This window comes from Capra hircus, chromosome 4 (assembly GCF_001704415.2).
Source record: "Capra hircus breed San Clemente chromosome 4, ASM170441v1, whole genome shotgun sequence".
Lineage (NCBI taxonomy): Eukaryota > Metazoa > Chordata > Mammalia > Artiodactyla > Bovidae > Capra > Capra hircus.
In genome coordinates this window covers 109972127-109988270 of record NC_030811.1, presented here as the reverse complement: position 1 = coordinate 109988270, position 16144 = coordinate 109972127, and the positions used below count along the sequence as shown (strand labels likewise).

The 16144-nt window shown below is 35.2% G+C and overlaps 1 protein-coding gene across 2 annotated transcripts in view; it reads left to right on the top strand.

Annotated features, from left to right (window-relative positions):
• VPS50 (VPS50, EARP/GARPII complex subunit) overlaps positions 1–16144 on the top strand; it is a 139815-nt gene that overhangs the window by 36089 nt on the left and 87582 nt on the right. For both annotated transcript variants that reach the window (XM_018047422.1, XM_005678922.2), the window contains exons 10-12: positions 8513–8555; positions 10022–10120; positions 11789–11929. In XM_018047422.1, the coding sequence (XP_017902911.1) occupies positions 8513–8555; positions 10022–10120; positions 11789–11929 (283 nt within the window). The remainder of the gene's footprint in view (positions 1–8512; positions 8556–10021; positions 10121–11788; positions 11930–16144) is intronic.

Below are 16144 nucleotides of genomic sequence, written 5' to 3'. Positions count from 1 at the left end.
CCAGATTTCATTGTAATTTAAAAGATTACATTATAATAACCTTTTCCTGATTTATCGATGTAGATAGTTCTCGATAACTCTGTTTACTCCCCTTAATAAAAAGCCATAAGAGATAGGCATGTGGTGTACTTCCTTTTACTTCTTGTCACTTCTCCATCTTCCAGGTTTTGTTAGTGAAACTGTTATTTCTACTTGGTCAAGTTTATAACATTTATATTCTTTTCACAACTAGAATTAAATCTCTGTTTTTTTCTAATAGGTTACTTCTAAAAAATTAATAGAAGTCATTTTACTATATTATGGATATTTAAATATTATTATCTGCAGAACTGAGTGGTTGGATGTATGAAGAAGGAAAAATAATCCTTTGTCTCTAAATGAAAATCCAAATCCATAGTGTTTTTCTGTTTCTGTTGAACATTTTTCACTTTCGTAGGTCCTACTCAGCTTCTGTCATCTTTGTAATATTCCATTTTTGTGCATTTCTTTGTTGTGTGTTGTTAGTTACCTCTTGGAAAAATTTTTTAATACAGGATACTTAGGGGGTAAATTTTCATATTTTGAAATGACCTTAATTTAGCCCATTCATGCAGGAGGAAAAGGGGGCATCAGAGGATGAGATGGTTGCATGGCATCACCGACTCAATGGACATGAGCTTGAGGAAACTCCAGGAGTTGGTGATGGACAAGGAAGGCTGATGCGCTGCAGTCCAAGCAAAGAGGCAGACACAACTTAGCAACTGAATGACAAATGATTGAAAGAAAAAAATTTTTTTTTCCTTGAAAAATGGAAGGCATTGCTTAGCTGTCTATTCCAGCCTCCTGTTTCGAAGGACAGAGTCAGATACTACTCTCCTCATTTTACCAAAGAAATGATGTCTTTCTTTTAAAAATTTTAAGGATTTTTATTTTTTTTTCACTTGATCTAAAATTTCACCAGTCTAGAAAAGTCCTGTCTTAGATTCTTTACTCTTAGATGATGAGACAAGAATGAAGTATTTATTTAGTGCTTAACTACCTGAGATGCTGTGTTTACTTGCTATACCAAGAGGTTGTGAAATGTACTTGTTCTGTAGGAGCTGGTGAAACAGGCAGATAACAGGCAGGACTGTGGGGTAGTATGCCAGTTAGGAGCACAGAATACAGAAACAGAAGCCATCAGAGATGCTCCGGCTGTGAGTGGCTCACTGCCCATACCCCCATGGGAATGGGGGATCCTGGCATTTATAGGAGTGGGAGTAGGAGCTTGGCACCATTGTCCAAGGCAGCACTGACAATACGGTAATTCTAAATTAGATTTTAATAAGGCCTCCTCACTAAAGCTTTAGTCTTCAGTGTTTAAAACCTGTACACCCGTGATGGATTCATGTCAATGTATGGCAAAACCAATACAGTATTGTAAAGTAAAATAAAGTAAAAATAAAAATTAAAAAAAAATTGAGTAAATAAATAAAAGCTTTGGGAGTTAAAAAAAAAAAAACAATCCTGAATCATGATAATAGTGATAATGATGATATAATTTTTGAAAATTTTTGGACTTTAATATATATCAAGCACTGTACTTATTTTTTATCTTTTAAAGATATTTAAACATCTTTTATTTAAAAATAATGTTCCTTATTTTTTCGTATTCAGCATTAACAAAATATTCCTCAGGTGGTAGTGTTTTCTCTTTTGTAGATGAGGACATTGATGCTCTGTAAAATGAGTGGCAAGGGCAAGATTTAAATTCATATCTGTTGGGATACACATCTTGTTGTTCTTACTGCAACTATGGCAGGCCATCTACCAATGTAATAGCTGTTATGTGCAGTGGAAGCTCATGGCCAGTAGGCCAATTTATATTATTTTGCTCCAATCTCTGAAGTATATTCTGACTAGAGTTAACTGTGTTTTTCCTAAACCTGTTTCTGCCTGTTGTGTTTGTTACTGTCTTTATATTGCTTGAGTAAATAAACTAATGAGATGAAACAACTTTTTGAAAGTGAGTTGGATGCATTGGAAAAATACAACTTATTGTTAAAAATGAATTTCCTTTTGAATCTTTTGTAGGCGAGACAACTCATAAAAAACTAGGGGATACAAGATCACTGTGATTTGGCATTCAGGTTCTTTTGCATTTGTTTTTAGGTTCCTGCTTCAATTTTGATAATCTGAAACTTAAAATTGCAGTCAGTTTATTTGTGATCTGGTTCATATGAGACTCAGAGGTTAAAACTACTGTCAAATGAAAAGACCTTGGCTCTAAGTCAGAAGTGTGTGAGTGAAATATACTATATACAGTTTTGGTTGAAATATTATGAGCCCATGTCACTTCTCTTGTGTCCGACTCTTTGTGACTCCATGGACTGTAGCCCACCAGGTTCCTCTGTCTTTGGGATTCTCCAGGCAAGAGTACTGCAGTGGGTAGCCATTCCCTTCTCCAGGGGGTCTTCCTGACCCAGGGATCGAACCTGGGTCCTCCCACACTACAGGCAGATTCTTTACTGTCTGAGGCACCAGCGAAGCCCTGAAATACTCAGTGCACATAAATATTCCTGTCTTAACTTTGATCAGTTGGCCAACTAAAAGGTCTTCTGCTGAACTGTAGCACAGGGCTGCCAGAGGGCCTTTGTATTTAAAGGACCAGATAATAAATATTTTAAATTTTGCAGACCATAAGGTCTTGGTTGCAGTTATTCAGCTCTGCCCTTGAAGACCAAGAGTGGCATTAGACGATATGTAAACAAATGCATGTGCCTGTGTTTCAATAAAACTTTATTTAGAAACATAGCTTCTTGGCTAGATTTGACTCCTGAGCCTGGCTTCTGCTCTGGAATTATAATTCATAGAGTTTGGAAATGTTTTGAACACTTTTAGTGTCCTTAATAATGAACTCTGAACTTTCTATGTGGTTTTATGGTTGTATTGTGAGTTAGGTCTGGGATTTCTGAACAGCGTGGACAGAGATCTCAGTTGATTCAAAGTGATCTTGGAGTTCTTTTACAGTTTTTTTTTGTGGTTTGAAGGATCCTGTGATACTTGATGGTACCTCAAGGTTGTTTGTTTAGCTTCAGTGTGTTTGAAAATCATGTTTTCTCTCAGGTCTGTTGATAAAACTCGGCAGCAGTGAGTAGATTGAAATCCTTGGAATTATAGAATACCTCTGATCTAAACAGACTGGAGTTTCTGCGGGCCGTGGGCACACAGAATAAATTTCAAAGGATAAATTTTACTTACGTGTGTTCCAGAGGTTTTAGCATTCTGCTGAATCATGTACAAAGATGTGCTAATTGGCTAGCTGGTGTTCAGCATATAATAAAATCTAGAAACTTTAGAGCTTGAAGCAGCCCTTTAGATCCAGCCCACTTCTGTATAGGAAACTGGTGCCCAGAGTTATTAAGAGACTTGTCTTAAATCACCTGGCTTAATAACAAACCAGGGAAAGATCATTAGGAGGCTGATTACCTCCATACCATCTTGTCTTTCCGTACAATCAAATTGTAGTTTTCTAGGACACAGTTTGTGAGTTTGTGTCCCAGAGCAGCTACTTAAAAGGAAAGTTAATTATTTATGAATGTTATTTTTAATATTTTCTGTAGTGATTGTAAAAATGCCCTCCAAATTGTTTGAGTCATTCCACTCACTTGCAAATAGCTTTTAATAGCTTTTAGTCTTTCATCGTACAACTAGTAATTTTTTTGACCATAATATAGCTTTTATTTATCCAAATGTTCATGACTAGGTGCTTTTTATATACTCTGATTAACTGACCCAAATAACTGAAATTCATGTTTCTAAATGATGGCTGAGGATTTCTTTAAAGACCAATTTAATATGTCCACTCCTTAATCATATTTTTATGTGTATATCTTTAATTAGTAGCCAACTGTTATCAAACTACAGTTGTAGATTTTGAAAGCATTATTATTATTATTATTTTATTTTTTTGAAGTGGTTTGTATTGATTGTTTTTTAATACTTTAAATTTTAATTTTTACTTTATTTACTTTACAATACTGTATTGGTTTTGCCATACATTGACATGAATCCACCACGGGTGTACATGCGATCCCAAACATGAACCCCCCTCCCACCTCCCTCCCCACAACATCCCTCTGGGTCATCCCCGTGCACCAGCCCCAAGCATGCTATATCCTGCATCGGACATAGACTGGTGATTTGATTCTTTGAAAGCATTTTTAAAAATTTATTTTTAATTGGAGGATAATTGCTTTACGATGTTGTGTTGGTTTCTGCCATACAGCAACAAGAATCAGCCATACCTATACATACATCCCTTCCCTCTTGAAAGCATTTTTAATAAAACCAAAATGGTTGATTTATAGATTTTATATTAAAAATTTCTGCCTACCATATACATTATGATGCTTGCATTAACTCTTACTATATAGGCTACAGAATCGTTTTAACCATAAATAATAGAAGGAATAAAAGCACCTAGATTTATTATAATATTGTGAATAAACTCTAAAGCCCATTTTTTTCAGTTGAGAAGCTGAAGAAGTTGTTACTGTCACCTCTGAATTAGTTTAGATATATTCCTTTTTTCTCCAAACTCAATATTCCCTGAAAGAATATGTTTACGAATTCTGATACTTATTATTCTGAGTGTTCTTGCCTTCTCCATGTCTGTGTCTTCAGCCTTAGTGAACTTCTGAGTGCTGTGTGATAGAGGAGTAGAAACAACATCTCTGCTTTTCTCTCTCGCTCTTATTTATTTATTTTTCCTTTATTAAGACCCCTGTAGACCCAGAGTCCTGTCTGACTCTTATTCTTCTAAAATGTTCTCCTTTCTTTTTTTTAAATTGAAGTAGAATATGGGGGCTCAAGGAATGATGGTTGAAGTTTGCTGTTTTTTGTTTGAATTGCAAATTTGACTCAGCAGATGTTTATTTCCTGCTCTGAGTCAGGCAGTGAATTTAGTTAGTCCTGGGGAATCCCTGGGGAATAAGCCACAGTCTGCTCTGATAAATAGTCACAGATACTTCTTTACTCTAATTCAGGGTGCTGTAAACACAGCATTGTGTAACTTAAGGAAACAGTTAGGAGAGAGACACTTGCCAGAAAAAAAGACATTTGGGAATGAGAAAAGGGGAATGTACTTTCTAGCTGTTGTGAACATTATATGCAAGAGCAGAGAGTGGAAAAGCCTGGAGTTTGTTTGGGGAACTGCACCTCATCCATCTGACTAAAATACAGTTGACCCTTGAACAACCTAGGGGTTATTGGTGCTCACCCTTGGCCCAGTCGAAAATCCACATATAACTTGCCTACTTGGACCTCTGAATAGGTGATTCCGCATCTACAGATTCAACCGAGGATCAGGAAGTACTGTGGGATTTACTATTGAAAAACATCCGCTTATAAGTCGACCAGTGCAATTCAAATCCCTGTTGTTCAAGGATCAACTGTAGAGGCACTGGAAAAAGGATCAACTGCCAGAGGCACTGAAAAGTGAATGGGAATTTAATTTTCTGTCAATTATGAAGAGTCTTACGTGCCATGCTAATTTAGGGCTTTATTCTTGGTGTCATGGGGAGTCACCAAAGGTGTTGAAGCAGTGGATTAATACGATTTTTATTTCTGCTTCACTTAGGAACTGCAAACTCAGCTGTCTTTAGGGACCAGGCAGGGTAACATACATATGAAGCTGCCAGATGATGGCAGGAAATGGTCAGGTGCACAGGACTGCTGTCTTTTTTGTTGAGGTGCTCAGTTGTGTCCAATTTTGTAACCCCGTGGATGGTAGCCCTCCAGGCTCCTCTGTCTATGGGGCTCTCCAGGCAAGAATACTGGAGTGGGTAGCCATTCACTTCTCCAGATTCCTACACTGTTGATTGTCAAATGATGAAGGCTTGTTCATTTCAGTTTTTACTTGAGAGTATAATCTTCCATTCTCAACCTTAATTAAAAGCATGCTTATGGTACATAATATTTGTTGAAAATGGTCTAATTCCCCCAAGGGTTTGAGTGTTTATCTTTGAGACCTTCAAAACTGGGTACTTGTATTATTATTAGTTTCACTTTCCTGACAGATTGCTTTGCATTTGTATGTATCTATATCTTTCTATCAAACCACTTTGTTGTTATCTTCTCAGTTTGCATTAAAAGGCTCTCTAAGGGAAACCATGAATCATATTGTATATTCTATAAGGCAGTTGCTGAGGGTGTTGTGCCTTAGGAGATAAAATATTGCTGTTCTCTTTATCAAGACTGGCAAAATTGTCTCTCTGAATTTAATGCCTGCAAAAGTGAGTTTTGTCTCTTTGTTTTTGCTCTTTCTCTTAAATTACTGGTTTGTTTTGATATTCTGGACACCGAATTGTGCACTGTGGCCTTCCCTATTTGTTTTGGCTGCTAGGACTTTGAGAATCACATAGATAATCAGATGACATTTGTAAGGAAAAAAAAAACAAACCAAAAAACCCTTGTATAATTTGGCTGTGAAACTGCATCTTTCTCTTGTTCTTACTATTTTATTTTACTTTTACCTTAGTCCCTTTTGTCAAAACGTTTTCTCTAAAATTGTATTTACTCTTTTAGATAACAGCAGATATTTTTTAGTAATGAGGTGTTATAATTCAAATAATATCAGTTGTTTCTAAACTGACCTCTTGAGAATTAGGGCTTCCCTGATGGCTGAGACAGTAGAGTCAGCCTGCAGTGCGGGAGATCCCGTTCAATCCCTGGGGTCAGAAGATCCCTTGGAGACGGAAGTTGCAACCCACTTCAGTATTCTTGCCTTTAAAATCCCATGGATAGAGGAGCCTGGCAGGCTACAGCCCATAGGATTGCAAAGAGTTGAGCACGACTGAGCAACTAACACTTAACGCTGGAGGATTAAAGGGGAAAAAAATCAGAGTCAATCACATACCCTAAATGTATAACTCAGTACATTTTACAAAGGGAACATAGCTGTGTAATTACTTCCCAGAAATAAAAACAGAACTAGAAACCCTAGAAACTTCCTTCATGCCTCATTCCAGTCATTATATTACCAGGGTAAACCACTGTTCTGATTTCTGTCACTAACGTTGTTTTTGCCTGTTTTGAACTTTATGTAAATGGAATCATGCAGTATGTATTTTTTAAACTGACATCTTTTGTATTATGTTTTTGAGATTCAGGTGACACATTTTCATTGCTATAGTATTTTATCATAAAATAAATATATCCCTTTAATTTTTCATAGACAGTTGAGCTGCTTCAAGTTTTTGCCTGTTACAAATAATGTTGTGAGGATTGTGTATGCACTTCTGATAGATACACCTGGAGTAAGCGTATGTTGAGTTTCAGGAGGTATTAATGGTTCCAGAGAGGGGGTATCAATTTTCCCTTCTCCAGCACTGAGTTGAGTGTTTTATTCTACATTCTTGCCAACATTTGTTGACATTGTTTTTAATTTTTTAAAAATATTTTTAGCCATTCTAGTCATTTGGTATAGTCTTTTTTGTAGTTTTAACATGCATTTCCTGAATGCCTAAAAGAGTGCATATTTATATGTTCATTGGCCAATTGAATATCTTCTTTGTCAAATATTTAAGGCTTTTACCCTTTGTTTTTATTCTGTTCTGTTGACCTGTTAATGTGTTCTTATAATAAGTGCCACACTGTCTTACCGCTGTAACTTCATAGTAAGTCAGCCTGTTTTTAGTGTATCTTACGGCATTGTTCTTTGGGGTTTGCTTGACTTGTCTTGGACCTTTGAGTTTCCACATAAATTTTAGAAGCAGCTTGCAATTCCTCCATTAAAAAGCCCACTGGCTTAATATTAATAAGATAACAGTTATTTTAGGATATCATTTTTGTGAGAATTGGTATCAGTTGTATTAAAGATTTTAGTCTGTTTATATGGTATATACCTCTATGTAGCGGTCTTCTTTATTTTGGCTCTGTTTTGTATTGTTTATTCTTTATTTGGTTTATTCCCAGGTATTTGGTTTTTTGAAAAGTATCTTTAAAAATTTGATTGTCTAATTCCTTATTTCTGATATATAGAGATTAGTTTTATCTTTATTTTACTTTTCATCTATATTACACATATTATCTTTAAAACTTGCTGCTGCTAAGTCACTTCAGTCGTGTCCAACTCTGTGTGACCCCATAGACGGCAGCCCACCAGGCTCCCCCGTCCCTGGGATTCTCCAGATGAGAACACTGGAGTGGGTTGCCATTTCCTTCTCCAATGCAGGAAAGTGAAAAGTGAAAGTGAAGTCACTCAGTCGTGTCCCACTCCCAGCGACCCCATGGACTGCAGCCCACCAGGCTCCTCCATCCATGGGACACTTAAATTCTTAGTTTTATCTATAAATTCTTCAGGATTTTCTGTGATGACTCTTATTTCTTCCTTTCTAATTTTTTTCCTTTTGTTTATTTTTCTTGCCTTACTGTACTCTCTGTAGAATCAGCACAGCTTAACTGCTCATACTATTGACTTGTCAGTTTGAGTGTTTATTCATCTAGTTTGTCTCTTAAAGACTGACACACCTAATTCTGTTTTATTTAATAGTGAACTGAATTCAAAGTTGCAAGATACTTTAGAACAAATTGAGGTAAGAAGGATTGTATCTTAAATGACTTTCTTTTCAGAGGTTTTTGAATAGCATAGATGTATCTTATGTTTTGACTTTCATATTCTTACCGTTGTTTCTAGATCACTACTCTTTGTGTTTTTCATTTGGAATGTCTGTTAATGTTAACAGACTTGGTCAAGTTAATGTTAATTTACTCATTCTCTTAAAGATACTTTTGGAATTGTAGGGTCTGAAAAGAGTATTTGGAAATATTGCCATATCTACAAACATTCCTAAACTCTTAGTTATAGGTGTGTTCTCACATAAACTATAGGTAGAATATTTACCATATATTAATTATTTTTTAATTATCAATTATTTCTCCTTTTTAGTTTACTGATTTTAAGAATGATTATTGATTGATGATAACCCTCCTGAATTCCTAAACCTCATAATAACGTCTCATACAATTCCTCAAATGTGTAGAAACTGGAAATGAAAAGCTATGTCATTGTGAGCATAAAGTCTTCCTCAGCAATCTTTGTAAAGCAGAGGGTTCATTTAAATACATTTAATAAGAATTATTTAGTTTCTTTTGAGATTGTATTTTATTGTTTTCCAGATGAGAGCTCTTGGAACGGTTGAGGCTAGACTTTCAAATGACCTTTGTGCAAGTAGCTTTTGATCATAAATGCAATTATTTCCATAGTAAGAATGATAATTTATTTGGTAAGCATAAATAGAATTATTTTGAAAATCCCTTAAGTAAATAATCACCTGATTTTTTCTTTTGTTTATTTCTTTTTTCTTTTTCTGATCACCTGAATATTTTAATGAAGACTTTCTTTTGAAAACTCAGTTTTCCTCATTCTTATAATTTAAATGAAATCATTGAGATAGAAACCCATAAATAAAGTGGATACAGTTAGATATAAAAAGGCAATATCTTGAGGTGTATACTTTTAAGTCAATGTAGTTTTGTTGAGAATTACTTTTCAGTGATTAAGAAGGGTGGTTTTATTTTTCAGTAGTCCTACAAACTCATTTCATATAATTACATGATTTTAGCTGATGCTTGATGAAACATAAAGCTAAGTAAAAATAAAAACTAGAATTTCTTTAGAGACTATTATAATTATTTTGTGTCCCTTGAACCAGTTGGCAAAAATTTTTTTTTAAAATTCACATATTAATAACATCTCAATAAACTTAAGTATAGTTGGTAATAAGAATTATAATTTATTCCCTGGTGGTTAGGACTTGGTGCTTTCATTGCCACGTCCTGGGTTTGATCCCTGCTTGGGGAACTAAGAGCCTGCAAGCAGTGTGGTGCAGCCAAAAAAAAATTACAACTTATATTTTTAATTAAATTTGTTTTTGACTATTAAATCCAGTGTGATAGTAATATGTTTAGATATTAATTGAGGAATTAATCTTAATATTTTCTTATTACCTTGAAAACGTGACTCCTTAACCACCTCTCACCTTCTCTTTTGTTTACATAGGAACAGTTGGATGTTGCTCTGTCCAAAATATGCAAGAATTTTGACATTAACCACTACACCAAAGTTCAACAAGCTTATCGACTTCTTGGAAAAACACAGGTAAGTCTTGAAAGGATTTTTTTTTTTCTTAATCAGTAATCTATTGCTCTTCCTGATTGCTTAAGTTTGAATATTATTAATGTAGTGTGCTTAAAAAGTTTCATTGAAGAAAGTAAATTTTTATGATGTGTTAGCAATGGTAGCAGGATCACATAAACTCAGAGTGTGGGTGGTGTGATTAACACATTACTGAGGTTTGTTTGGAGAAGGCAATGGCACCCCACTCCAGTACTCTTGCCTGGAAAATCCCATGGATGGAGGAGCCTGGAAGGCTGCAGTCCATGGGGTTGCTGAGGGTCGGACACGACCGAGCGACTTCACTTTCACTTTTCACTTTCCTGCATTGGAGAAGGAAATGGCAACCCACTCCAGTGTTCTTACCTGGAGAATCCCAGGGACGGGGGAGCCTGGTGGGCTGCTGTCTATGAGGTCACACAGAGTCAGACACGACTAAAGTTACTTAGCTGCAGAGGTCTGTTTTAAACTATGAAGTGTGTCTCAGGTTGAATATTTTCATCATTTCCTGTAGGTTTTTAAAAAAGTATAGTATAATTCAGTGGGTGAGGATATGTAGTCTCTTGTACCTCAGTTCTTGGTCCTGAATAAGAACTTTTAAGGTTGGACCCTCATGGTTCCTAGATGGGCCAGAGTGATTCTCTCACAGTGGTCTGTAAACTTTTGTGTATTGTGTACATTTGTTGTAAAACAGGTCTGTTTCTTTTATCAGTTTTCAAAGGATTTTGTTATCCCCAGAATGTCCTTACTATTCCCATGATGCATGTCTTCACCTGTTCTTACTACTCAGGGGCTTCCTTGAAAAGCCTGAAGTGGAGGCCATAGTTTGAAAGTTAATTACGTCTTCTACATATAGGAGTATACATTTTTCTTGAGAACATCAAAACATTGATGTAAATTTTTTTTTTCCCTTAGATATAAGTCTCTTTTATTAGAAGGAAATTTAAGACTTTACCAGGCTATTTACATTGTGTAATGTGAATAAAGAAATATGGTTATTTATTGTACTTTATTAATTTTGATATCTTAAGATATACCTAGGGAAAATACAAGAAGGAAAACATTTGGTAATTTTGAGGGATATGTATTTTCAAAGGTCTTGAAGCAACTATAACTTCTGATTTCCCCCATTAGATGAATTCTTTCTCTCAGTAAATATTTTTTGTTGCCACTATGTGCATTGCTCCAGGCATCTGGATATAAGCCCTCATGTATCTTACCTTCTAGTTCAGAAGACAGAAATTAAAGAAAGAAAATCGGTGTAAGGGTACAGAGTGATGCAAAGTATTGGTTTGTATGGGATAGTCAGGAAAGGCTTCTCTGAGAAGGTGACCACTGAGAATCCTGAAAATGAAAGTATGGCAGAGGGAATTCAAAGGTATGATTAGACATGACATGTTTGGCAAACTGGGTACCAGTCTTAAATATGGAACAACAGAGCAGTGTTTATGATTCAGGTTTATCTGTAGTGGTATGACGCTGTGGTTGGTTGAAGGGTTAGCTGCAAATAATCGACATTTATAATTCTGTGAATAATAGTTATTTGTGTTGCAGGTAAAATTGGTAAAGATTGTTTCCTATGTTTTTCAAATCTGTTTTTTTATCTTAGTAATTTATTTTAGTAATAGGCGATTATGTGCTTTATTTCCATAGACCGCAATGGATCAACTTCATATGCACTTCACCCAAGCCATTCATAACACCGTGTTTCAGGTTGTTCTTGGCTATGTGGAACTGTGTGCAGGAAACACAGATACAAAATTCCAAAAGCTGCAATATAAGGATCTCTGTACGGTATGTTATAGCTTAATTACTGTTCATATGAATCTCTTTTAGTTTTTAAATTCATATTCCATTTTTCCCAGAGCCTACTATCAGAAGATGTCACTAAAATAAAAACAAATATGTTTGCCCAAAGTTTTTTTTTGTTCCTTTCCTCATAGAGAAACTGGAAGATTCAGTCACATAAATAGTAAAGGTGGATGAGATGGTACCTATTTGTGAAGTCCAGTTGCTTCTAAATCGACTTTCTACCCATTTAAAGCTCTTTTTACCATTCTGCCTCAGACTGTGAATTGTATTCTACAGTGGCACGTAGGGTACTTTTAAGCAGTCATCTTTGCTGGTTTTCCTTACGTATGTTCAGTCAGTCTTTTCATGTATATAAATGCTGTTTCTGTCAGCATCCGTAACCAATTTTTTCTTTTTCACTCTTAAAGAAGCATAAATCTGTAGGTAATATAATCCACAGGTCGGAAGTGAACCGAGTTGGGTTCCGTTTTCAAATTGTTCCTTCCGATGGATTGATGTATGTATGGGAGGAAAAGAGAATGATGAACATCCAGGAGAATGGTGGTGGTACTTGCTTTTACAAGGAAACCTGGTTTGCAGTGGAAAATCATGATTTCTGTTTGATACATATTAACATTCAAGCAGACTTATTGAGGCAGTTGAATGTAAAAAGATCAGAACTGAAGTTATAGGCTGGGGACCATCAGCATTTAGCTGTATTTTAAACCATGGTGCTGGATAAGAAGATTGGGGAAAAGGGTGGAGAGAAAGAAGACAGGAGGGCCTTGGGCCTGTGACTTTCAGAGACTGGGTGGGGGAGGAGGGCCCAGAAGAAAAGCCGGAGAAGGAGCAGCTGCCTGGGGAGGAGGAAATCTAGGGAATTGTGTCGTCACAATAGCTTACAGAAGGAAGTATTTATGGAACAACCAGCTGTAAACCTATGTCAGATGCTTCTAAAGAGTCTGAATAAGTGGTCATAGAACTGATTCCTTGACTTGACAATATGGAAGTCATTGTTGACCTTGGTCTCTTTAAGTCTAGCCCAAGAATATCTTATGTCTCTGACTGGAGAATTTCTTGAGTTTTTTCCCTAATGTCCCCTAGAAAATAACAGTTCTTAGGAAGTAGCTATCTATTCTGTACTGTAATTATGTCTGGGAATTAATGTGAAGTTAATGTTCATAAAGAGTTTGTCAAAAGTACAGGTTATATGTCCATTGGGAACTGGGGAAGTACACTTACTTAAGCTCCAACAAATATTCCAGAAGGTTGTGATTATAATGATAGCTTAAGGATTAAGTTAATAAGGACAGTGGATGTTTGTTAATATAGGTTGAAATGTCTTTTTAAAATCACTTCATAAATCACAGGCACTATTTCACAAATTTTATGATCAATTGCGCAATATAGTTGCATAATTCTATTTTAAATACCCAGTTTTAAGAACAGCCATTGTTTGATAACTTTCAATGATTTTGAAATATATCATTTATTTTCTTAGGTTGATAATATACTTTTTAAAATTAAATATCCAAAAAGTCAATTTTACTTTTTAATTGTTAGTGTTGCTATTACTAGTAGATGGCTTAAATGGTAAAGCAACTTGTTGCAAGTTAGTAATTTTCCTGTTAAAGCAGAAAATAACTTTTAATAATTTAAAATAAATATTTTTAAACAAATTAGGCTTTTGTTCTTCAGTCTTTTTTACTTTGGTTAAATCTGGTATGTCTGTATGCCTGTAGTATATTTTGTTACTATTAAATTTTTATATGCTGTTAAAAGTCAAGGACATATTTGTGCTTATGCTTCTTGAGGATGTCCTCTATGCTTTTATATAACACAAAGATGAAATTATATTTAGCTTATACATTTTTATGAACAAAAAATTTGTCCTTAAGATGTTTACCATAGTTTTTAAAAAATAATTTCTTTTGCTTTTTCCTACAAGGCTATAAAATAACCTTTTGAGGTATCTGTGTATATTTAAATTATCAGATAACAAAGAGCTTATCTCTCTTGAGTAAGTGCTTATTAAAATTATTCCAGAAACATTTGGTACTTCTTTATAAATTATCCATATTTGTGTGATAGTAGGTGAGATATCTATAATTAAATTAGGGAAACAACTAAATTAAGGAAACATCTGATTTATTGGTACGTTAGTGCTTAGTCATAGAAAACAGCCCCCCTGCACCCACGCAAATACAGAGAACAGCTGGCATGAACATTATTATTCATCTAACATAGTTGTACATTTCTGGTTCATATTCAAACTGTTCTAAAAACATTAGCTGAAGTAGTTTTTGGTGTAAAGTGGTGAGAATAGTATTGAATGTTAACGATGCATTCATGGAGGCATTTCTTGTGAGGAACGGATTTAACAGAATTAGGTGTGATAGGGTCTTTAATGTTGAAAGAACAGACATAGAAGAACTGAATAATGAGATGAAGAATATGATACATTGTCAGGTGGCCCACTTTCTTTGGCACTATTCTTAATAAAAAATTAAGGAAGTTTAGAAATTACCTAAGGCCTCTTGCAAGTATGTAAGTCAGTGTTGCTATAGGGAGACAGGAATGTGAACATCTCTTATAAGCCTAAGTTTTAATTTTTTCTGTAATATTGAGTGATATTTGACCTTTTTAAACCAGGTAAGTTAGGAAGAAATTATCTCATATCAGAGTTATTTATTTAGTTTGATGGAAAGATGTGTACTTTTAGTTATATAAATAAAAGTGGTTTATTCGGGAAAGGAAAAATAGAAGCAACTCTTAGAAGTTCAATAAGCTGATGAAACTTAAATATGTTTTCCTGGTGAGAACACGTATCAATGATCTCAAATGGTGTAACACAGGCAGGGGAGGGGATTTGTGAAGGAGCCTTATATTAGAATGTATGGTTCTTAATTTTTCAACATATGGCACTTGGGCATCATTTTTGCCCTGATAAAATGAGCTGATCATAATTATTGAGGATATACCAGTTCAGGAGCGTATGTGGCAATGAGTGCCCAGCTAAGAAAGAAGCAACAGAGCCCTCAGGGCATATATGCAGGGTGTTGACTGGCAGATTTTGGAAGTGAGAAGGAAGATCCCAGGCATTTGGGCAGCGGTTGGTTTTCTCTGTAGAGCAGCAGTATTTTCAAGGAAGGCTTTACCTAGTAGATAAACATTTAAATATAAGAGTAAAAAAATAAAAAATGGTACACTGATCGAGTTGAGAGAGGGATAGAGTTCCTGTAAACAGGGAGCCATTTTGTTTCCTTTAAATAGAAGGAGATTAGAGACGCAAAAAGAATCATTTGCTTGTGCTCGTTCACAGTATTATTTTAAACCATTCACAGATGTCTTTCTGTTACTAAAATGGGCTAGAATGAAATTGATCTCTCTCTCTCTTTTTTTTTTTCTTTTTGGATATTCCTTTACAAAGAAACCTGGGGCAAAATTCATGTTCTGTTGTTATTTTCTTTGGTAAAGAGAATGTCAGAGTTCTTCAGGGAAGCAGCATACTGTCTCGTTATGAAGTGTCTGCCCTGTGTCCTGTTACCATTGCTCTGTTTAAAAGTTGAGTTGACTTGGAACTGTTTGAAGTCGTTTTGCAGTTGAATGTACTTTCTTTACTAAGCTGTGTTGTCTAAATGACTAAAAGTACAGTTTTTCTTCGTATAGTTTATCTTTCAGTCTTGTTTTGCTATTTATCTTGAATGTCTCGACTTATGAGTTTTAAATCAGTAGTTTTGGCTCTTTTAAAAAATACATACATTATCTTGCAGCACAAATGATGGAGTACCACTTACAAGGAAAAGTTTGAAATGAGAATTGCATCACATTCATTTCTGGCAAGGGCCGATGTAAAGGGGATAGTAGTCATTTTATTTAATTAAAAAGCCTTTTTGTGATTGCATTTATTAATGCATTGATGTACTGTGCATATTTACACCAGTTTGTGGAGAGATTTAAAAACATCAAGTGGAAGAAGCTCTTTATTTCATGACTTTGTAGGGAAACCCTGTGTAGATTTTTTTGAAAGTTTATGAAGTATGCATCAGTTTTTTGGCTTTTTTTTTTTTAAAGTGTTTTTAAAACATTTTTTTTGGGGGGGGAGGCAGGCTCATGAGTTTCCATGGGAAGCTTATTTCAAGATATTAATTAGGATGTTATTGATTAATTTTATAATAACAGAGCTGGCTAAGCTGGCTGCATTTTCTCAGCCATTTT